General features: G+C 36.0%; 2 protein-coding genes across 2 annotated transcripts in view; one reads left to right on the plus strand and one right to left on the minus strand.

Moving 5' to 3' along the window:
* raf1b (Raf-1 proto-oncogene, serine/threonine kinase b) overlaps positions 1 to 4,636 on the plus strand; it is a 41,877-nt gene extending 37,241 nt beyond the window's left edge. Inside the window, 2 exon segments of the mRNA XM_052111469.1 lie at positions 1,490 to 1,624; positions 4,499 to 4,636. Coding sequence (XP_051967429.1) covers positions 1,490 to 1,624; positions 4,499 to 4,636 — 273 coding nt within the window.
* Positions 4,637 to 11,460: 6,824 nt separating this feature from the next.
* Positions 11,461 to 23,661, minus strand: mkrn2 (makorin, ring finger protein, 2). The gene is made up of 8 exons (XM_052111477.1): positions 23,482 to 23,661; positions 22,996 to 23,124; positions 19,603 to 19,754; positions 18,707 to 19,023; positions 15,418 to 15,632; positions 15,215 to 15,325; positions 12,623 to 12,767; positions 11,461 to 12,359 (listed from the first exon to the last, which is right to left on the minus strand). Exons 1-8 carry the CDS (start codon positions 23,505 to 23,507, stop codon positions 12,210 to 12,212), a joined length of 1,245 nt encoding a protein of 414 aa, XP_051967437.1. The 5' UTR covers positions 23,508 to 23,661; the 3' UTR covers positions 11,461 to 12,209.
* Between the last annotated feature and the right edge of the window lie 1,741 nt (positions 23,662 to 25,402).

Genomic DNA, 25,402 nt, shown 5'->3' on the forward strand with positions numbered 1-25,402 from the left:
AGAGATCTGAAAATGGCTGTGCACCGACACTCCCCATCCAACCTCATGGAGCTTGAGAGGTCCTGCAAAGAAGAATGGGAGAAATTGCCCAAAAATCGGTGTGCCAAGCATTTGAGCATCATACTCAAAATGACTTGAGAATGTAATTGGTGCCAAAGGTCCTTCAACAAAGTATTGAGCAAAGGCTGTGAATACTTATGTACATGTGATTTTTAAAAAAAAATGTTAATTACGTTTGCAAAGATTTCAAACAAACCCCCATTTTATATATATATATACATATATATATAGAGAGAGAGAGAGAGAGAGAGAGAGAGAGAGAGAGAGAGCGAGAGCGAGCCTAGGCTTAAAACAGTAAGGTTAATATAGATCATTAGCTACAAATCTAGCTGCTCTTTCCTGTAAATAAACTGAAAGTTTGTGATATGTCTTGAGCTTGTACTTGAGTGTGACTCAAGCTTTGGTCAGCTGTGGTTCTCTGCTGCAGAAATGTGTTTGGCAGTGAGCCTTAGATGGCTGGCAGTCACACTGGAGCCATGCTGCTAAATATTGGAACCCAATGGCTAAAAGTCAATTTTTTAACAAAATTTGCTGGTAGTATAGCCTCTAACACTGCTCTGTTGAGCCTGCTAAATTGAGTTTTACTCTTTATTGTAAGTTTGAAGCTGAAACTAAGGCCACATAAAGTTTTATTTCTGAAACATTGGTGTGTAACCCATCACACACGTTTGTGATATTTAACCTTTTAGATTTTCAAATTTCATTCTGCCCCAGACTATGTATATTGGGTGATGGGGCAGTCATTAAAATAGGTGACAAATATACAAAAGCTGGGTCCAAACTAGTGTAATGATTGGCAGACAGCTTATTGTTAGAGGACAGAAGTCAACTGGCACTCCCTCATTTCAAGAACAGTTAAGCTAATTGGGTAGGGTGGTGGCATTTGAAAAGATGGCATATAAACAGCTTGGCAAAACAGACATGTATGTTAAGAAATGGGACAGGTATTTGGCTTTTCTGGAGGGCTCTCAGTGAGGACCATGTGGAGACAAACAGAATTGTGGTGGCAATTGTAAATTATAATATTTGTGGAATTCTTTCTTTTCTCTTTGTATGTTGATTTTTATATTTTTTATGTTCTCAAATATTTTCTTTTGTTTGTTTGCTTATATGTGTGGTGTAATTTATGCTTTGACCACAGGGATATTTGCTGAGGGGCAGAGTGGATTTGGGGAGGGGGATATAATGGGAGTTACATTGATTCTGTGTGTATATGTTCTGTTTATTCCATATTTCATATAAGAAGCAATAAAAATGTTAATATAAAAAAAATCAAAGATGGCGCTGCTGTGAATAAGGTCTATTGTAGTGGGGGTTTTTGCATGGGCAAACACTTGCATTTTCTTTAGTAAATCTGTAAAAATCCAAGTCACTTTTCCGATGGTTCAATTATGTAATAAAAAACTGCTTCCTTTTGTTTTGCATGTAGATCATCTTTATGGTAGGCAGAGGCTACCTCACTCCAGATCTTAGTAAACTGTACAAGAGCTGTCCTAATGCCATGAAGAGACTCGTCGCTGACTGCATACAGAAGTCCAAAGATGAAAGGCCATTGTTTCCACAGGTAAACATCACTTACAAGTCATATTTCCTGAAATAAAGAACTCTTGCTATTGCATTTGTTACTGTTTTGCTCAGGGTAAATCTCATATAGAACATGTCAGGGTTATGTTGGGCCTCATGTACTTAAAAGACAAAGGCAGGCCTACATACAGTCATAAAGCCTGACTGCAGCCTGTAGGAACACTAGAAGCCTAATAGCCACAACAACGGCACCAAAATCTAACAAAGGGAGTCCAAAACAGATTACAAATCCCATCAAGCCTTGCTCACTGAAATTCTAAAGGATCGAACTCTCAACTTCTCTTGGATGAAACGCACGTCAGAAAGTGTCCTCGAACCATGAAGTCATCGAGAGTATAAAAACCTTGGAGATCTTTCTAAGCTTTACTTCCAGCGACAGTATGTGCCTCTTCTAGTTGCAGCCCTGCTGCTCCCAGGTGAAGCCTCGTTGCCCAAGAAAGTAATGTACCTGATCTTTGGCCATACAATCTCCATCTCGCTGGATGAGCCGAGATTTCTCCGTGTACCACTGAGCACGCTAACAGATCCGAATGTGACTGCTGAGCAATCCGCGTCTCACCCATTTGCCTGCAGAAGTGAAGAAAGAAGATTTCTCTTCCTTCTTCAACAAAGTTGACTTTGGTGAAATCTCCACCAACCTGCCAATAATCAGCCGCCGTACCGCCCACAGACAGAGCGAGGAAACAGCTTCCTGCCATGTTGGACTGTTTGTGCATTTCCACCATCATGGGTGAGCGGCACACTTTAATGGAGTTTATCCATTAAAGAACCAACGACTGCAGCGGACAGGTTACGAGCCATACACCGTGTATCTGAGTGATAAAACTACCGGTTACCTTCTCTCCCACAATCGCTAAACCGGATTAGGTGCCTCACTATGTTCTCTCTCTCGTACTAATCTCACACATACACGACCCCCTCACAAACATTTTCTGGGCAGATAACTTGGCGATAGAGCCCTGTTTTGTCCCTAAGTTATCCTACTAGCGGAGACACGCATTAAACGGGCAGACGCCATTAACCAGTCTCTCCACCCACATTCTCTGGTCGGAAACCTAACGTGACACTCTCCATGAGAGCCACGTCTGCCATTTTGTCTGCCTCTCCTTACACACACACACACACACACACACACACATTCCTCTCATGTATTATAGGCTTATTTGTTACCATATCTAGTCATGTTACTGTTTAGTTTGTAGTTTGAAGTCAGAAGTTTTTCAATTATGTATTTATTATTAATTGATATTACTGCATCAATAAACTTTGTTATACTTTAAAGAGAAGTGTTTTGGTATTGTTCTGCATGCACCTGTGTCAAGGGCTGGCAGGCGATGTCAGTGCTTGGATTCAAGCCTTCATTGTTTTCCTTTTGAATGCTGATGTTCTCCGGATGTCAACTTTCTTAAGAGAACAATCTTATATTGAGACTGCTATACTGTCCCTGATTCCAGGGTGGTGCCCTGGCTAAATAAATCCTTATTAATATTCTATTGATTTTGAAAATTGATAGTTATCTTTGATGATTTTTGATTTGAAGGATTGATAAGTTATTGTTGATTCTAATCAATGTCTATTGATTTTAATAATGAATAATTATCTTTGATAATTATTAATTATTGCTAATAACCAAACCCGCTCCTGATGAAGCACCCAACAGATATATATCACCTAAAAATCAAAGGAAAGAAATTAAAGTTATTATTTTTATGAGATTAAAGGAATATTACTTATTCAATAAAAGTTTAGCTCAATCAACAGGATTTGTGGCATAATGTTGATTACCACAAAAAATTATTTAAAATAATTTTGACTCGTCCCTCAAACATTGAGGTTACAGTGAGGAACTTACAATGAAAGTGAATGGGCACAATTTTTAAGGGTTTTTAATGTGAATTTTTTTATTTTAAAAAAGCACAAAAGAATTACATTAATTCTTCTGTTGAAATGTGTTCTATAAAGTAGTATAATCATAATTTTTACGGTCGTTTTATGGGTAACGGTTTTATCGTCATGGCAACAAATATGTTAAATCATATTGCTTATGTCTTGTGGCTATAGTTTTGTAACAGAAAGACTTAAACATTACAGATTGGCCCCATTGACTTTCATTGTAAGTGACTCACTTTAACCCAGATTTTGTGGGGGGTTTTTTAAAGAAAAGAAGAATGAGTTGAAATTAATTTCTGTGTTAAACATTAAGTTACAAATGCTGTCAATTGAGCTAAACTTGTATTGAACTGGAATATTCCTTTCCTCTCCCACCCTCCCAATTCTCATTGCAGGAAAAAAATATATATATTTGTGTAATGCATCTTGACATACAGTACACATTCCCATTTGTAAAGGTGATTTTCATTTGTTTATCATTACGGTAATAGTTACAATGAAATATAATAGTAATAAAAAAAAAATATTGCTTTGATTTTTTGGTTAAAATAAAGGCAATTTAATAAATAATGCAATCATGTATAAATACTTTTAAACTGAAATATATATAAATATTTTTTTTTCTTCTCATTGCAGTAATTCAGTATCAGAATATTTTCCCCAATTTTGTGTAAATTTAGGGTAAAATATGCTTGTCACAAAAATAATGGCACAATACAAAAATCGTAATATCCTATAAATAGGATTCATTTATTTTTATTCTCTCACTCTCTTGCTATATATATATAGCAAGATATATATATATATATATATATATATATATATATATATATATATATATACTGTATTCTTTTTTTATTTCTTTTCACCTTTGTGTTCTTCTGTGTTAGCGATTGCATACTCTCAATAATTTCTCAATGGGCCTTTAATGACTGATTGCTATTTCTGTTGTTGTCTTTTATAGATTCTGTCCTCAATAGAGCTTCTCCAGCACTCCCTCCCTAAAATAAACCGCAGCGCATCCGAGCCATCACTACACAGAGCCTCGCACACGGAAGACATCAACGTCTGCACTCTAGCACACTCGTCTGCCTTCAAGTGAAGCCAGCACACTCATTTCAGCTAAAGACTCTTTAGAAACACCTGTCATCAAACTCAAACATATTCAATCTATGAATGGATTCTCGTGGATTAATTTAGCATCCGGGTAGCCACTCTGAAATGTTTAATTTTTCACCAGCCTAACATGCTGGATGTTTTTGTGCTTTGTTCTAATATATTCTGTGTGATTAAGGAATAGTTGTCCCAAAAATAAAAATTAGATGACAGCAAAGGAAATGATGTAAATAATAATATAAAAAAATATGAACAGTCCATATGACTTGTGTACGTTTTCCCAAGTCTACTGAAACCATACAAATGCACTGAGGAAGTCGATGTTCACTGAAGATGTTCTCCACTGTAGCTCACAAATCTCATTTGGTATGTTGTGATTGGTTATGAGGCACATGAGAAAGAATGACGTTTGGGATCGACATCAAACCTGGTGTGACGTGTTTTGACACCATATTTGTGTACATGCCGAAGTTGACAGATTTAAGTGGTATTGCAAAGATTTGTAGTGACTTAAATGTCTGTATTTTCTTTACTCAAAGTAATTGTATGGTGTCATAAGACTTAGAATATTGAGCAAGTCAGGGACTACTTTTTGGTGCTTTTTGTCATGGTCACTATTCACTTTCATTGAATGGAAAAGAGCAGCTTGTACATTATTCAGAATGTGTCCTTTTGTGTTCCACAGAAGAAAGTAAGTTATGTAGGTTGGAACAACATGAGGGTGAATAAATTATGACCCAATTTTCATATTTGGGTGAAGTATTAATTTAAGTCAAGATTACATGTAAGAATTTGAATTCATCTACTTGACATTTGGCCCGGCCAACCCAAATTATGCTAACTTCTCTTCTGGTCTGCTGGTCTTCAGTGTGCAGAAAACAGCTAATAGTACTTTCTGTACACAACTAAGACTTCATCAGTTGTGTCTAGTCTTATCCCAAAGTTAAAAGGGAGATTTCACCCAAAATGTAATTTCTGTCATAATTTACTCACCATCATGTCGTTCCAAACCTGTTTGACTTTACTACTTCTGTGGGACACAAAGTTATGTCAGAATGTCCAATGGTCGCTGTGCCTCTACCCAGATCAAAGTATTTACATACCAATCAATGATGAGGTCTGCCAGAAGGGGGCACCAATTGTGAGGTCGTTGTGCTAGCTGCCAGGGTACCAAAATGTTCCTGTGTTCCAATGCTGTTATGCTTAATTTCAGTTCTCTTGCAAAGCTGCTTGGCCAATTAGAGTAGAGGATAGAGTAGAGGATCTGAACTAAAACTTGATTTACACACATTCTCACATATTACATCAAAATAAACAATTATCCTGCAGATTAATGTAGTTCGTAATATAGTTAATTGGCAAACTGTAGGTGCTGTTGTAGATATATACACTACCGGTCAAAAGTTTTGAAACACTTACTCATTCTTTATTATAATTTTTTTCTTCACATTTTAGAATAATAGTAAAGTCATCAAAACTACGGAATAACATAAATGGAACTATGGGAATTATGATGTGACTAAAAAAAATCCTAAATAAATCTAAACTGTGTTATATTTTAGCATCTTCAAAGTATTCACCCTTTGCCTAGAATTTGCAGACATGTACTCTTGACATTTTCTCAACCAACTTCTTGAGGTATCATCCTGGGATGCTTTTGAAACAGTATTGAAGGAGTTTCCATCTACAGCCATGGCTAAATGTATTGGCAGCGCCATACATTTTGTGTTTCGCACAGTTTTCTGCTTCAGTTATTGTGGTGTTGATTCACATTGTTTCTAGATTATTGAAATGAACTTTATCACCAAAGTTCACTGTTTTTTGCCCCTGGCACAAAATAATCAGTTAGCATAATTTCACTAATCATATCAGCAGCACCTGGGAAAGTTTGAATGAGTACTTTTCAGGTGAAATCACTATCATTCTGATTGGATTATAAGAGAAGACTGATTGCTATTAAAGGAGGGAAGTAGTGCTTCCAATCATTGTGTTCTTGTTAGCAATGATTACCTCTAAAGAAATGCAGCCATCATCACTTTGCATCAAAATGGCCTCACATGCAAGGAAATTGCTGCAAAGAATATTGCACCTGAAAGAACCATTTACCAGATAATCAAGAACTTCAAGGTGAGAGGTTCAACTGAAGTGAAGAAGGCTTCAGGATGTCCCAGAGTGTCCAGCAAGCGCCAGGACGTCTCCTCCTGAGGAGTCAGCAACAGAATCGTGTCAGCATCAGTGCAGAGCTTGCACAATATTGGCAGCAGGTTGGTGTGAGTGCATCTGCACGCACAGTGAGGTGAAGACTTTTGGGCAATGGCCTGGTGTCAAGAAGGGCAGTAAAGAAGTCCCTTCTCTACAAGAAAAACATCAAGGACAGACTGAAATTCTGCAGGAAATACAAGGATTGGACCGCAGAAGACTGATGCAAAAATATTTTCTCTGATGAAGCCTCTTCCGACTGTTTGGGACATCTGGAAAATCGATAGTCCGGAGAAGAAATGGTGAATGCTACCATGAGTCCTGTCAGGCCAACAGTGAAGCATCCTGAGACCATCCATGTGTGGGGTTGCATTTCATCCAAGGGAGTGGGCTCTCTCACAATTCTGCCCAAAAACACTGCCATGAATAAAGAACTGTATCATAACGTCCTGCAAGAGCAACTTCTCCCAACGATCCAGGAGCAATTTTGTGATGATCCGTGCATTTTACAGCATGATGGAGCACCATGTCACAAGGCAAGAGTGATAATGAAGTGGCTCGGAGATCATTACATTGAAATTTTGTATCCGTGGCCAGGCAACTCCCCGGATCTTAATCCCATAGAGAACCTGTGGTCAATCCTCAAAAGGCCAGTGGACAAACGGAAGCCCACAAATTGTGATCAACACTGAGCACTAATAAGGCAAGAATGGATCACCATCAGTCAGGATTTGGCCCAGAATCTGATATCCAGCAGGTCAGAGCGAATTGCAGAGTTTATGAAGAACAAGGGTCAACACTGTAAATATTGAATATTTGCTTAAATTGAATGTTTTTGGCAATAAAAGCCTTTAAAACGTATGAAACTTATCGTTGTTTTCCAGTATTCCATAGAAACATGTGAAAAAAGAATCTATTATTACTGAAGCAGCAAACTTTGCAAAACACAAAATGTATGTCACTGCCAATACTTTTGGCCACGGCTGTATGTTGAGCACTTATTGGCTGCTTTTCTTGATTATTTGGTTCAAGTCATCAATTTCAAAAACCTTTTTTTTTTTTTTTTTATAAAATTTTTGTTTTATAATGAACTAAATTAATATGGTGACACAATTATTTTTTTGTCTACAAAACTAATTTCAAACATTTAAGCATACGCCTTCAGATCAAAAGATTTTTAAGATCATGAGAAACATTTCAGTCAAGTGTTTCAAAACTTTTGACTGGTAGTGTATGCTTGGCAAATTAATATATAATTCAACTAATACATTTAATTACTAATTTATTTTATCACCAAATATTATTATACTGAATGCTAAATATAAATCCTAAATATTAGCTGTCTCTCAGCTCCCATTTTGTTGGCAACCAAAGACTATTTAGCCTGAAATGGGGCACTGTAAGTAAAATGAATGGGAGAAATTGGAATTGGTGGATGTAGAAAAGGAAGTCCTGCCTTACAGGTAAAAGAGCCAATCACTTTTACATAGACACTGCCTCTTAATCAACTTGAGAATGCACATGCGCATTAGCTGGATGAGTCTAAAAAAATAGTTTTTTAGTGTGATCTAAGCAAAAGAAGCACTATTTATCATACCACTGTTGTCAGATTTGTACTGCTAATGTTCTATGATCATAATCTTGATAAACCGTTTTAGAGATTTCGGTCTTTCCCCATTCAAGTAAGATTTTCTATTCAAAGATAGAAATGTTCCCAAGATGGCAACTGAGTGAACTGATTTTCCTTTAAAGAGACTTTGGAGCAACCCTGACCCTGCAACATATGGATCATTATATAAAATTTTGATGTCCACGAAGTGACATCACTTGAACCCTTTCATGGCGAAAAGGCAAGTTACCTCATAATCTGACTGCAATTATTATTATTATTACTAGTACACACATTGTTAAAGGGATAATTTGAGAAAAAAAACGAAGAAAAACAAAAAAAAGGAAAGGAAAAATTATTGTACTCAAATTCACCATTCCAGATGTGAATGACTATGACTAACTTTCTTCTGCAGAACACAAACTACGATTTTTAAAAGAATATTTCAGCTCTGTAGGTCCATTCAGTGCAAGTGAACAATGGCCTTCAAAAATCATATAAATTCAGCATAAAAGTAATCCATAATACTCCAGCGGTTTAATCCATGTCTTCTAAGCAATATGATGGGTGTGGGTGAGAAACAGATCAAATTTAAGTCTTTTTTTTTAATTTACTATAACCTCTTCAGTATATACACTATACCAAAGGTGCCCAGACTTTGTCCTATGAAGGGCCAAAAATCTAACTTGATTGAGGGCAGTGGGCCATAAGTAAACATTGCATATATCAAACTGTATTATTTTAAAGGTGCATTATGTAAGATTCAGTAACCCTTGTTATTAATGACACCTGTGGCCGTTAAGTGAACTGCAGCCAGCTACATGTTGCTCATGCTCGTGCACACACTCCATAGGGACGCGAGCGAGTATTGGCAAAACAATGACTGTAGATTTCGCTCAACCTCGATCACGTTCCCGCTTAGCCAGACGGGATTCTGTAGATAAAGGTTTTTTGTTTTGTTTTTTGGCTTACTCAGAGTTTGTGTAGGAGTCGTTGTTGTGCTGGCGGATGTTTGCTGGATTCCATCTCTAAGATAATGTTACCTAGTGTTGCAGTTTGTTGTCGCTGTTGAGAGAGAAAAGAAGCTTCCATAGGATCCTTTGGATTTTCCCTGCAAAACTGACTTGCTCCCTTTGCATGAAAATCAGTCTACAGGCTTTAATAGGCAACCTAGGAACTCCGGGAAGGGATTTTTTACATTCACACATTGGTAAAAAAAAAAAAAAGGCAAATATCATGAACATTTTTACACATTGCACCTTTAAAATTATATATTAATACTACAAAACACACAGAACTCTTTAATTAAAATCATCAAGTGCCCTATACTTGCACAATGCACATCATTGATTTCAATACTCATTTGTGAGTCACTTTGAATAAAATGTCTGCTAAACGACTAATTGGAAGCGTCTCTTAAAACATGGTTACTGTCTCTTTAAGAACAGCACATCTCACGTTGAACACATGGTAGTAAATACAATGGCATGAAGTTATACTACCAAATAGGATATTTTGTTTTGTGACAAAGAAAATATTAAATATATTTATTATCATAGACCAAGGCTACACATTGTCCTTGATTTCACTCAAGTATTACCCTATACTGGAACAGCCAAATTAAATAGGATTATTTAATTAAACAATTGCTGTAAAATGTTTTTGCGTAATTAATGCATTTAGCCTACTTATTTTTATTTGACATTAAAACTGTTCTCCTGATGTGATATCAAAAACTTGAATTGTACTTCTGCTTCTTTTCTTAAGAGGTGATGGATTAAGGCTACATTACATTATGAAAGGAAATAAAAGCTATGAAGCACATTTCTGCAAATTAAAAATTGAGATGCCTATTAATTTCGTTGTCTCCAAAATATGATTGTGATTAAGAACCTGCCGAAATATGGCTTTGTATCTTATGCTTATTAAAATACTGGCATAGCTATCTGTTTTTAGGTAGTTGCACATAAACGAGGTATCCTCACGTTTGACAAACGGATTAGGCCTACAGTATGATGCACGCAGGTGTTATATACACCCCAAAACGGGTTTAGTCAGAATAAGATGATGAAATATGAAGAATTAATTTACTGCATTGACGTTTTTGTCTCGCTGGCAGGGCAGAAAAGTGATTTTTGAGAGTACTGGTCTATTCTCTTAGAGCTTGTCATAATGTTGTGCAGTGTTTGTAATGAATGGAACCGTTGTTTATTGAAATGCTCCCTCACCAGACATTATCAAGCCCGCTTCACGGGTGTGCTTCAGTTCACGCGGATATGAAATGCTGCACAACGTATATGGCGCGTTCAAGCCATATTTCATTTCACATGACTGTACTGCGTTTAGCAAGCCCACCCAATCACCCGCCATTTCTTGACACCGTTTCAGTTCACGCTCCATCTGGCGGTATTGAATGCCCACCTCCGGCTTTGGAGATGGCCAATCACAGTGCAGATTTTGGGGTGGCATCTGGGATGGCCAATGGAGCGAATTTTTCCAGACAGCACTTATGTAAAAGGCATTGAATCACGCATATACATTAAAAAAAAAAACAATCACTTATACTGTCTATTTTTCAAATAAGATATAGTTTTTGTAATGCAAATATAAAAGAAGAAAATGTTCAAACAAAATGGCTTTATGGCTAGACGGGCCAAACCAAAGGTCACCACGGACCAACTTTGGCCACATCTGCCCTATACACTCAAGAATACTCTTGAAGATTGACATCTCACAATTCATACACATTTGATAGCCTAATGCTAAATATATTTATTGTTGATGAAAACAACGTGAGCCGCAAAAGATGGCTCGAGGGCCGCGTGTTGAGTAGCACTGCTGATTTCATACCCTATTCGTGGAAAGCACCCACTAGCATTTAAGATTTGTCTCTAGCTATGAAAGTACCATTCAGGAGTATCTGAAAGAGTCTTAAAACATTTAAAGACATTTAATTTCATTGCAATTCAATTCCAATCCATTCTTGAACCAATTCTTGTCATCATGTGGCTGTGTAAAAACCAATAGCACAGTAATGTGCAACAAAACAATCATCTGTTACAGTACGCACTACATATTCAAAGACAGCACAGACCACTTCTCAGTCAATACACACACTATTTATTACACCTTTTCCAGTGTAACTCAACATTACAATTCATAGAACATAATATATATTGACCCATACCAGATCAAATTCAAGAGTAAACCAGATGAGTGAAAGTCTTCTATCAGTCCAAAATGAAGTATCTATATCCAAATGATCCTAAAAATATAGATATAGCCAATCCCTGGTAATGAATGGTTACAAAAGTTATTTTCTCTTTTTTTTTTTAACCACAGGAATATTGCAAGATGCCCAAAAGTAACAAAGTTAGTGTTATCTGAACTAAGTGAAACAATTATTTTCTTGAACCATATTTCTTTATTACACTTTGAGTGCATTTAAAATGTGCCAGAGATTTCTCAGTTATGATAAATTCCTTTTCAGGCATTACATTAAAAAAAATTCGTTTCATCTGGCAACATCCCAATGCAGGTGAGGAGAATAAAGCAGCCTATACATTATACAGTATCTCATACAGATGTAGTATATGTTTTTGCACAAAAACTCACCACTTGATAAAATGTCTTCTGAGGAAATCATTTCAAATGTAATTATGAAACACTTGCCTGCTAATAATTTTTTTATTGTCCAGATATTTGACCAGGTACCTAAGACATGAACGAGGTGTATGAGTGTATCATGTGATCAATGTGATGCAGATGTGGAGCTCTCATCTCCAGCCCCTGAGAGCTGCATGAAGAGTTCACCCAGTTCATTGACCTCATCTTCATACCCCGGCACTCCACGATGCTCACGCTCATTAATGAAGTCCCACAGATGCACAGAGTTAAGAAACTGAAAAACCAAAGGACATATACTTATGGTAACACAGAATACAGCTTTACATAGCATCTTCGCATATCACTCCTTACCCTGTAGTAAAGCCACTGTAACACAAGGCCTAATGTGGCTTATTACTTTATTATAGTTTAAATGTCATTATACACAAAATATCTGACCGCAGAATGCCATGACTGACCAATCAGAATCATGTATTCCAGGGAGCTGTGTAATAATCCATGTGTACAGTATGTATATAGCGTGCATGCTTTGTTTACCCGAACGTTGCCTTCTGCGCTGAGTTGTTTGCGAGGTTTGTCGGGCTCTGCTCGCGCCCCATCAGCGTAGGCATGCATGTAAAAACACTTTCCTCCAAATGGGCATGTGCCTCTGCCTTGATCAAAGTATTTACACGGCTTCTTACTGCAAGATACATACAGATTTCAATTACTGCATTACAAAACATATTCCATTACATTCTTGAATATTTCCAAAAAATAGCTGGCTTTTTGACATTAGAATACAATATGGGACAACATTTTTCTAATACTTGTATAATAATTATTACACATGCAGTTTTTTCTTCATTAAAAGGAATGTTAAGCTCAATCGAACACATTTGTGGCTTAATGTATAAAGTCTATCCTATTAAAAAAAACAAAACGACTGTTACAGAAACCTGGCGCAATGTTGCATCGCACTGCAACAGCCTGAGATTGTTTTCACTATATTCGTAGATGCAAACGTTCTGTGCAAATCAATCAGCTGTGAGCTGTAATGCCAAGTGCATGCAATGCATCAGAAATAGAACAAGGCATCGGTTTCCTTGTATTCGGTGTAGATGCAAGGTTGTGCGATGGATGGATCCAGTATAGACAGCATCACTGAATATAATGAGAGAGATTTACTTTTGATGTGATGTGTTATGAATGGGGCCAGTCCAAAAACATTAAAATGCACACATTTTCAAAAGTATAGCCAAAAGACAAAAAAACATTTAATTTATTTATTTATATAATGCCATGTACCAGATTACAAGGTGAGCTGGCGTTAATTTTGAATATAACCAAACTAAAATCATGTTAATATGAATAACGTCTCGTGGCTATATTTTTGAAACCGTGTGTATTTTGACATTTGTGGACTGGCCCCATTTACTTCCACTTTAAGTGCCTTACTGTAACAGCAAATATTGTTTGGTTTACAAAAAAAAAGTGCTAATAAACTTTATGCCACAAATGCAGCCATTGAGCATTGATTCATTCCTTTAAACAGCTACACAGAATATTTGTATTTTCTAAAAATGCATTTGTTACACCACAGGCCTATTTGAACTAAAATACAAAAAAGCTAAATGGCGATTAAAAATGGTTAAAAAGAATTGGTAAACAGTGCCTAAATACAGACTTTGCCTAATACATTTTATTCTACAACTTACAAGATAAATACATAATATATATATATATATATATAAAATTATAACATCTAATGCTCCCATCCACTGGTTTTAGTGCAGGTCAAAAGGTAGATAAATGGCTGCTAACACACAGCACTAGGAGAAGGACTCCAACAGAATTTTAACCTTCGATATTCTATTTATTTAGGTGTTGCTGTGCAGCTACTCTTTAAAGTCAACTGAAGACATTTGGATGCTTCTTATCTGAGTATTTGTAAATCTGGTAACAATAGAATGTTTAACCCTCAAGTTCTGTCAGCCATTTTTGACCAATTTAAAATCACAACAGCTGTATAACATGCTCCTCATTTTAACATCTCCCTGCCCGAAGAGGTGTTTTATTTGTATGTTAACATGTTGCAGACAACCATATTTGGAATTATGCAAAAGTTAAATGAAAGTGAATCTAGATGGGTGCTCACACTTATGGAATGAAATCTACTTTTTCATAATATTATTATAGCAAGTTTTGCCATGCACAATATATGTATAAGAAGTGTTGTCTTGATTCCAACATTTGCAAGGAAGCAAGGAAATAAAAAGTCTGTCCTTTACATTTTCTTTATTTTGTTGTTTCTATCTCTAACACTGCATTAATGCACTAACATAATACAGACAGGACAGAGCAGCGCACATTAACTTTGAAGCGAGCAGACTATTTTTTTTTTTAAATTAAATCGCAGCCCTTTGCGGTTTAATAATCGCACAAGGTCATATCGCAAATTTTCTTCTGATTAACCTTGCAGCCCTAACCCACCCACACACACACAAATGAATTGCAATGAATGGGTGAGACAGTGACAGCCACAGTACAGAACAAATACACATTTCACAATACACACACACACAATTACAGATCTACATGTCTGCATCTACTGCGGTTCAGACATGTGGGTAAACATATATCCTCCCAGAAAAGAAAAAACACTATCTTTTTGTTAAAAAATTATTAAATAATCGTCAATTAAAAACAAATTAAAAAAATACCTAAACTTTGAGAAATAATACTCTTGTATAATGTCTAAATATAAATCCAAATGCATAACTTAGAATTATATCTAGAACTGAGGCCATCTATAGGCTATGCTTGTCATTGCTAAACAAATTTAGTTTTTTCACCAGATAGCAGCAGATGCCCCCAACTTATTTTATTATAATTGAATGAATGAGTCCACCAAAATGAAATAAATAAATAAATAAATAATGACATAAATAAAATAATAATAACAAGAAATGTGATAACTATGCAAGAAGTTAGTTGAGTTATGAGACAAAATGTGTAAATAAAAAAATAAAAAATTGTTATATGTTTTGCGGGGGAAAGAGACAATTTTACATTTAAGTGTTAGCCCAGCGTGAACAGAACTTGAGGGTTAATAGTTGCTTCTAAACTGGAAAACCATGTAAAACACACCTGACTCCAGACTTGAACTCCTCAATGAGTCTGTTCTTCTCTTCCTGGTCTTCCACCCAGTACATACTGGGTATGACAAACTCAGATACCACACGACACTGAGGACAAGACCTGCACACAATGATCTCGCATTATTTCATTTTCCAGTATGCCTATGTTCTGGAAACTAAAACGAATAGATATTTTTGGATCAGGCGACTTACTTTCTGATCTGGTTCTTGAACTGCTCGACACAGCGCCACTGACGGATGCAGCTCAAGCAGTACGTGTGACAACAGCTGGACAGGATGCCAAACCGTCGCTCAGATGGAGATACTTTCTCATAAACCACCTCCATACAGATACTGCACACCTTATCCTGACTCTGCTGCACAGCAAACGCTTTTTCCATATCCATCTCAAACGCCATCATACACATCTGAGACCAGACAGCATTATTATCATCATGTGAGATGTGACACAATAAGAGTTAGTAAGGACTGAGGGAATGAACAGCTCTTTCCATGAAGTACTGTGAATGACGTAACTGAATAAAAAAAATGGTGCAAAACTATTGACTGTCAGTCACAGAGCATAAAAAAATATCTTAAGTTTATTTCAAAATATTCAAATATATACTAAATACATAAGCAGTTTGAGTGTAGAGAGGCTCACTTGATAATGTCATTCAAAATGCTTTATGGAGTAGGCAGTTGCTGCAGAGATATTTTTTTTACTAATTCCATTTAAAGGTGGTAACCGTTATGCAACATTCAAGTGGAGTTGGAAACATCATAATCGTAAAAGTTCCAAGCACATGAATGACCAAGCAAAATCATATTTACCAATGTGGAACTTGGAATTCTAGATGATATCAGAGTTGTGACATTGGAAGAGGTGTGTCGACATGAATAAAACGAAATATAAAAATATGTACACTGGTGGCCAAATGTTTGGAATAATATACAGATTTTGGACTTCTGGAAAGAAATTGGTACCTTTATTCACCAAAGTGGCATTCAGCTGATCATAATGTATAGTCAGGACATTAATAACATGAAAAATTACTATTACAATTTGAAACAAATTTTCAGAACTAATTTAAAATACTTCAGAGTTCTCATAAAAAAAATCCTCCACATCCTCCATCCTTCAATTCTTCTCTTTACAGTTGTAAATGAAACTGGCGTTGAGCGGGTACAATTCAATGAAGCTGTCAGCTGAGGACATGTGAACTTTAAGCTGTGTTTGATATAATGGCAAGTGATGTTCTAGTACCAACTTAGCATGATTACTCAAGGATAAGGTGTTGGATTGATGGCTGCTGGAAATGGGGCCTGTCTAGATTTGATCAGAAATAGTGATGGTGCTGTTTTTACATCAGTTGTTTTTACAGATTTGTCCTGGTGAATTAAAGTACCAATTCCCTTCCAAAATAGCCAAATCTGCCGCCAATGTGGTGTGTGTGTGTGTATATTATACACACACGCGCGCGCAAAAAGTGGTCTTTGGCCTTTATTCAAACATATTATTAAAAATGTATTAAAGATTTTGTATGCATGTTTTAGTTGTGCTTGGAGGGTAAAACGAATGTATGCCATCCACGTTTCAATTATTTTATTTGTCATAAAACAAGCCAAAACTGAACGGGCATCATTTTAGGCCAATCTGTCATACAAAGTTTGCACTCATCTGGTCAATCAGCTTCGGATATTGCCTGCGTGCTGGACTTGAATGGTCGTACTGTCCGCAGAATTATTGCAAAGCACAGTGAGGCCAGAACCATGCACAATGTAAAGTGATGTGGCCGTCCAAGGAAGACTAGAGAGCATTTTGACAGGAGAATGAAAATCACCTCAATGTGTGACCACTTCAAAACAGCATTCAAAGTTCTGGAAAAGACGTGCAATGGTGAGGAACCTCCAATTTCATCTCACACTGCAAGATGATGGCTACAAGAGGCTGGATTGATAGGTTTTGTAGCAGTAAAGAAACCATTTATTAGTTCTGTCATCTGCAAAAAAAAACATCTTGCCTTTGCCAAAGAACATAAGAATTGGAGTGTGGAAGATTGGAGCTATGTTCTGTGGTCCGACGAGTCAAAAATTCAACATGCTGGCATCGGTTTCAAGTTTGTTCGTAGGAGATGGGGGAGTGTTTTATATACAAAATGTATGTGTGGCACCTTTAAACATGGCAGGGGAAACATAATGATATGGGGAAGCATGTCTGTGGCAAGTGTTGGATCTACAAAGTTGTTGGCAAGATGAACAATACTTGGACATCTTGCAGAACACAATGTTGAAGAGTATGGAGGAAGATAACGATCCCAAGCACACTGCATGCACAACAAAGGCATTCCTTGCTGTCCAGCGTTTTGAAGTCCTCAAGTGGCCTCCTCAGTCCCCTGACCTTAATCCCATTGGAAACCATTGGGAAATTATAAACCTGAATCTTGATAAGTCATGCAGGTCTTCCAATGAAGCTCAGCTCTGGGAAGATTTTAAGGAGTCTTGGCAAAACATTACGCAAGACACATGTGCAAAGCTTATTGAGTCAATGCCCAGGAGCATGGCTGCTGTAATCAAAAACAAGGGAGGACCAACAAAATATTAATAACTGATTACATTGTAGCCAATGCATGCTTTATTTCATGTGAGCTTTGTTTTTCTATGCATTTTTTGCATATTGCATGATACGCTGCAGTTTGACTTGTTTGCCAAATAATTTTGTCAATTAAATACCTTAATCAACTTTAGTGTTTTCTTCTTCCCAATATTACATACTCCTCATATTTTGATGGTTTAATCAAACCTGTACGGTCATTAAAAGCAAATATTGTGCAAATATCCCTTGCGGTCATCATATTTGGCCACTACTGTATGCATGTGTATATATATAGCAAAATTATTTCAACTTCAGAGCTTTCATTCGTTATATATGAGAGATATTCCAGTCACCTATTGTAAAGCTATGACTCACCCTTCACAAATTGTTAAATGCAAATTAATTTATAATTTGCAAGATAGAAATCATAAAGATTGTGTAAAAGTGCTGCAATTGTATTCACATATGCTTATTTACTGGTACAACAGAAAGAGATTTGCCTTTCTTCATTGTGTATTTGTTTTAGTTTGGCTTCTTCTGTAATTTGTTTCAGACTTTATGCATTACTTGTCCTAATAACAAACACCCAACTCAGATGGAGCTGCTTCTGAGGTGCACTTAAAGGCAGCAGTACTCTGATTGGTGGGTCTCTCTTCAGGATTGTGGATGGTGTAGTTCTTCACTAGAAATGTATGAATTAAATACACAGACCTTGAGGTAGAGGATAGAAAATTGCGGAAGCAAGATGGGAAAAAAAAATTCCCATGCAGACCTCTAGCTTGAGGCTTCTACAAGCATACTGTATATAATCATTTAACAACGTCAGAGCTACGGTAAGATCTGTCTTGGAAAAAATCTATGTGATTTTTACAATGAACAGTGTAACGTAGCTAAAGGTGCAATCACCTTTTCATGTGCTGCCCTTTGTTCGGGGTCATGAGGATGCAAAACTTGTAGTCGACATATTTCGCACATATCACCATGGAGATATGGGCAGCGGTCGCCATATTGACACTGGCCTGCTGCCATGTAAGGACACAGCTGAGACTGTTGACCCATGTCTGGGTAAGGGCTGGCTGTGGCTGAACTCTCGAGCCCCGAGCGGATGGCATCCAGGTAAGTATGAGGTTTGCTGCTAGCGTTGTTGTCCCTGTAGTCCCAGCACACCCCAACCTCTGCGCTTTCACCACTATACACCCGACCTCTGCTATCACAGCCCAGAGCTAAACCAGAGACAAAACATAAGATATGGTGCATAAAGCTGTACTTTTAAGTATAAACTGCCCAAAATACACCAGGGACTCACCAGGGACATTAAAAAACTATGAAAAAATTATTGTCAATTATAGGCATATATTTTTGCTGATAACAATAGTTCTAAAAAGCAACTATTGGTACGATCAATCAGTAACAACATTAATAAAAATAATAATTTTTATATTTGGTAAACTTTATAATAATACAAATAAAATCAATCAATATTATTATTAATTTATTAAAACTATTAACAATATTTCTAACAACCTGCAAAATTATTTGAATTGTAATAAAATAATACATGCAGTATATACTACTTCTAATACATTTTCTAATAAAACAGAATTTTCTAATAATAATAATAAGACTATTATTAATTACTAATAATATATTATGTGTTATATTGCATATATTTCATGTATGTATTGCATTATATTGCAACATTGCATATATCAAGGTATGTCTATCCAATAAACATGAAATGACTAGGTAAAGAAAAAGCCTTGGATTTTCTAAAACTATTTGGATTTGAAACACAAGCCTACCTTTGTCCCTCAACACGAGTGGTTTTTTTACATGTTTTGTGGTAATTGGTGGAGGTCCGGGTCCTGGCACTGGTGCTTCTACACTGCTGGGTCTGTTAGGGTGGTCTGTTGGTGGACCACTGCCACGGCCAGGAGGTTTAATATGGTCATATCTAACATAAACACATGGTAGGCTTTAAATCAACAATTCTGGTCAACAATACAGTCATACAGTGCGGTTCACAAGTCTTTGACCACAAGTGAAAATAATTCACTAGCAGTTTTTACAAATTAGCTATTTTTACAAAATGTATCATTTTTGTAATATAATAAAAAAAAAATGCATATATATAAATATATAATCAGCATAAAACTAAGTGAAAAGTTGAATAAAAAAAAAAATCTACATTAATTAAATATCCAAGGATCTGGGCAGGGCTCAAGACTGTGATAAAATGCTCCAACGGTGCAAGAAACTTTGGTTAGAGGTCGCACTGGAGCAACTGCAAAGATGGCCAACTCTCTTTCATTGTGCTCTACAGTTTTCTGTAGCATATGAGAAACATCAAAGGCAAATGACGAGAGCAGGTGCATATACTCGCACAGACCAGAGTATGTGAGCGGAGCGAAGTGGCATGATTTTTCCTGGAGTAAGGAGCCTTTTTCTTTTTTACATACATATATACATACATACATACATACATACATATATATATTATTAGCGTCATTGCTTTCCCCTGTTAACGGAAAAGTATTGCTGCATTATGGGCCATGTGTTAAGCAGTGTTTAAACTATTGAAATGAAAGAAAAATTTAATTTCTGATAAAAAAAAAAATAAAATACAAATGTTGAAAATGAATGACGGCAAAGGAGAACGTCCACAGGAGAGTGGGTAGGCAATTTCCACGTTTTGATATACTTATATTGTCTTGATAAAAAAAAGTGAAGAACATTATGAGAATGTCATTCAACCAACCTTTTTATCCATTCACAGAATTAAAGGGCAAGGCTAATTAATAAATTAAATAATTGAAAGGGCAATAATACATAGGTCTACATAGGCAATAATACAAAAATATATGACTTAATTTGGTAATTCGATGAATTTGATAATTTTTTTAATTTTCTTTTTCCCATTTATTGTTTTATTTATTAATGTAATTTGTTTTGTAATATCATTTATTTAATCCAGAGAAACGTTGCCAGTGTTATGGATTAACTGGGGATGTGCGCATGCATGTAAATAATTGCCTTTTCAGCAGATTCGTTCAATGTGAATTGTCAGAGTAAAGAAAGGCATTTTGTACATTATAAAAAAAAAATTGGTATTATTATTAAACAGATTTGTTTCATTATTTCAATGTATTTGAAACAGTTTCACAGGGTAACATCTGGTTTCCCATGTTGACGTGGGACATTGGTTCGAATACTTAAGCATCATAGGCTGATGTGTGTCAATAATATCCTTTCAGTTGATTTTTTTTTTTCTCCCTATATAATGAATAATGGCTTAATACACCATGATAGTTTGAGTAACTTTCTCCTTCCATTGAAAATGAACAAAGTAATCTGCTAGTTAGAACTGGATCATTCGTTCAGTGGTCAGTCATGCTGATACATCACTTAGTGACCCGGGTTCAAATCCTGGCTCATCAAGTGCAATTGTATCTTTGCTGCAGGTTATGATGTACTTTTACTAGGTCTATTGAAAACTATTTTGTAAAACACATTATATATTTTTTAAACAAATCTATCAAAATTTCAACCTAATCTGACAGCTAGTAATCACAGTATAACATACTGAATTTTCTGAGAATGGTTGAATTACTGAGAAGAATATTATGAACTGTGCTGTATATAGCTTACAGGCTTATTTGTTTTTTTAATTGTCAAACAATTTAAGATAATATCTTAAGATTTTGCCAAACAAAAGAAAATCATTGTTTCTTTAGAACTTTCTCAGAGTATCATTTATCACTGGTCATTTTGGCTCTCCAGTCTTGGCACAAAAACAAAATTGCACTTCTGAAAAGATCATCTTTTAGCAGTGTCATGGGTAATCATAAATATACAACATTGTCATGCACAGAACCATTGAAAAGTAAAATATATTGTTATATCAATTTAATTAAATTGACAGATGTTTACTGGGGAATTGAACCTGGGTCTATTTGTACAATTACGATCACGCTACCGATAGACTCATTTTCAATTATTCACAAACAATTTTTCTCTTGAACTTATAAAACTATTATTATTTTCTTAATATATGGAAGTACTTAAAGTGTTTATGCCTATTATTGACACATTTCAGCATATGATGCTTTAGTGTTGCAAAAGATAGAGTTCCACTTAAGATTTACTGCCCTGACAAGCGTAATCGCCAGTTCCCATTCAAACCAATGTCCCACGTTAACATGGGAAACCAGATGTTACCCTGTGAAACCGTTAAAACCACTCTTAAAATTGTGTCAAATTTATTGACAGACATCGATTAAACAAAGCGGGTTAATAATGATACAAACATTTTTGTTTTTTTTAATGTTCAAAACAACTTTTTTTTACTCATTGACAATTCACATTGACAGCTTAAAAGGCAAGAAAAATTATTTGCACGTGCAAATCCCCAGGTAACATGATCCCCTGTTGATCCAAAACATTTAACAGTAAGTAAAATAAATAATTTGCTTAAGTCTTGGGCTGATGTTAGTGTTCCAATGAATCGCATTTAAGTTTTTCTCCTAGTATTGTGTATTTTTTTCCTCTCCATTTAATACATCTTTGGCAAGGAAGGAAGCAAGGAAATTAGGAAAACTTAACACTATCGATGTCACAAATCAGCTTATATTTGATTAGTGACCTACAAATTAGGGATGGGCTTTTCAAGTACTCAAACAGATATAAGTGCACCAGACATATATATATATAAATAAATAAAAGCAACCGAATAATTGAAATGAAAAATTTCAACCTTTGAACCTGTTTCTCTTATGAATAAAAATAGCAACGTGCAAAAGTGACTAAATCTTGATTAAAAAAAAATCACAAACATCTGCACTCACAGAAACATACATTCAAAGCTTTCTGAAGCAATACAATTTTTAACAACAGAATTTGCTTTTCAGGTGAACTATTCCTTCATGCACTCACAGCGCCAACCAATGCTTTGAGTTGTAATGGCCAGATTAAGGTCAGAAGTTTCATTTTTTTCCCACTCAACCAACAAAGGAAAATCAAATTGCAATATTTGAGCAGTGTTTTTACTAGTGGGATGTTTAAAGTTCAACGAGTACTCAATTAATTGATTGATTGATTACTTGTGCACATCCCTACTAGAAATAATACAAAATCGTCCAAATTCATTTGACATTATTATTTTTCATTGTTTTCAAAATCCTAAAACTGCAACTCACCTGCACCGGTCTCCATAAGCACAAACTCCTCTCTGGTAGTATTTGCAGATAGTTGAAGGTTTGCTTGTGGTCAGATCATGAGAGAACATGCATCTGCTACCCTCCCTACAAACTCCATGGAGGAAATATCTACAGATACAGAACATATCATCAAACCACATGTCTGGTACATGACAAGGGAAACAAAGCTGATACACAAAAGACAATATATGAATTGCCCATGTAAAGACGATGAAAAGCTATTTTATTTTAACCAGTGATTGCCTACATGCTCAAATATCTATGTTGAATACATATATATATATATATATATATATATGAAGAAAATACTAAATGTGTAAATATAAGAATATCTGCAGTAAGACATGCGTCAGTCCTGCTGTACCATTGTGTCTCATGTCAATAGCATGTTTGACAATACCGAATAACTTTAATACAGCGACACATAAATGGCTATATGACTACATTTTTGTGGTTTTTCTTTACCTGCAGGTCACTTGCTTAGTTGACATGTTTTATCCCGCACACGAATGTTACATTTATGTTCCTGTCTCCACGATTTTGTGCACCCTAAAAATACCCCCGACTAGATCTCGGCGATGTTACTCGTCGGATCCGCCTCGGCGATGAAGCCGCTTTTATATAATGAAAATTGACAGAATGACACGCTCTAATAACACAAACAGCTTACCACAAAATATACTTCTTCAGAATAATTTGTGAAATGAGTGAATGGAAAAAACAGATAGCTGACCGGAAATCAGCTGTGACGCAGCGTGATGTTGTTGTTAATGCTGTTCTTTTCAGCCGATGCTATTTGTTTTATTTTAAAATGTGCTGTGAATATGTACATGTAAATTAACCAAATTAATACAGCATAATAAAATAACTAAATAAAAGGCACAATTAAAATAACAGATAAAACAAAATTAGAATGAAAAATAAAGGGAGTTGGAAATTGTCCTTTAATTTGAAGGATACTATGGGTCTAAATATCAATGGGTCTAAATATCAATTGTACCTAATTTATTTTAATCCTTCACTGTGTATTTTTAATGCAACTGCTATTAAAGTTTCTTATTTTGTAAATAACCCGACCCTAATGGGCAAGCGGGCAGCACAGGCTAGCGTGAGTGCGGAAAACCGAGGCGGAGCACTGGAATTAAAATAAATGGGAGAAATTGAAATTGGAATGCCCAATATGGCGGATGAAGAAAGATCCACCTTGCGGGTAAAAGAGCCAATAACCTTTTAGATACAGACATCGCCTGTCAGTCAACTCAGCCAGACCTAGACTAGTATGAAGCACAATTTATGATTTCATTGTTGTCCGATTTTACTGTTGATTTTAAATATGTTCTTTGATAACAATCTTGACCAACCATTTTGGAGATTTCGGTCATTACCCATTTAAGGAACTAATGATGCGCTCATGTCACACAGTGATCAATATGAGTTAAATGAATGCCAACGCAAAATTGTAACGTGTGGGGAAACTCAGGATTTTCTTTGAGGCTCAACTTTCTGAGTTGGTGGCATGTCACTTTAAGAATAATGGCAGAAGCAAATGGTTATTGGTAAAAAAAAAAAAAATCAGTTTTACTTGCAGATTTTGACTGTGCAGTTTAGTTTGTAGGCATTATGTATGACACACTGTTAGTACTGTTAATGAAAATAAGACTAATTTAGCTGGTTTATGCAGCAACAAGCATTTGCAACAAAACTACATTTCCCATCATTATAGGCCTACAGTTGAAGTCAGAAGTTTACATACACCTTAGCCAAATACATTTAAACTCAGTTTTTCCACAATTCCTGGGAAAACATACCCTGCCTTTGGTCAGTTAGGATCACTACTTTATTTTAAGAATGTGAAATGTCAGAATAATAGTAAAGAGAATGATTTATTTCAGCTTTTATTTCTTTCATCACATTCTCAGTGGAGATGTTTACATACAATTTGTTAGTATATGGTAGCATTGCCTTTAAATTGTTTAACTTTGGTCAAACATTTTGGGTAGCCTTCCACAAGCTTCTCACAATAAGTTGATGGAATTTTGTCCCATTCATCCAGACAGAACTATACCTGAGTCAGTTTTGTAGGCCTCCTTGCTCACACACGCTTTTTCATTTCCCATACATTTTCTATCAGATTGAGGTCAGGACTTTGTGATGGCCACTCCAATACCTTGACTTTGTTGTTCTTAAGCCATTGTGCCACAAATTTGGAGGTATGCTTCGGGTTATTGTCTATTTGGAAGACCAATTTGCGACCAAGCTTTAACGCCATAGCTGATGTCTTGAGATGTTGCTTCAATATATCCATATAATTTTCCTTCCTCATGATGCCATCTCTTTTGTGAAGTGCACCAGTCCGTCCTGCAGCAATGCACCCACACAACATGCC

The sequence above is a fragment of the Xyrauchen texanus genome, chromosome 39 (genome assembly GCF_025860055.1).
Source record: "Xyrauchen texanus isolate HMW12.3.18 chromosome 39, RBS_HiC_50CHRs, whole genome shotgun sequence".
Taxonomy (NCBI): domain Eukaryota; kingdom Metazoa; phylum Chordata; class Actinopteri; order Cypriniformes; family Catostomidae; genus Xyrauchen; species Xyrauchen texanus.

Bases quoted from the DNA above. Each gene is read 5' to 3' on its own strand.
- mkrn2 (XM_052111477.1), bottom strand. From the start codon at position 23,507: ATGTCAACTAAGCAAGTGACCTGCAG. The intron at 19,755-22,995 runs GTGAGTTGCAGT...TGTTTATGTTAG, and splicing joins GCTTATGGAGACCGGTGCAG to ATATGACCATATTAAACCTC. The intron at 19,024-19,602 runs GTAGGCTTGTGT...TCTCTGGTTTAG, and splicing joins ACTCGTGTTGAGGGACAAAG to CTCTGGGCTGTGATAGCAGA.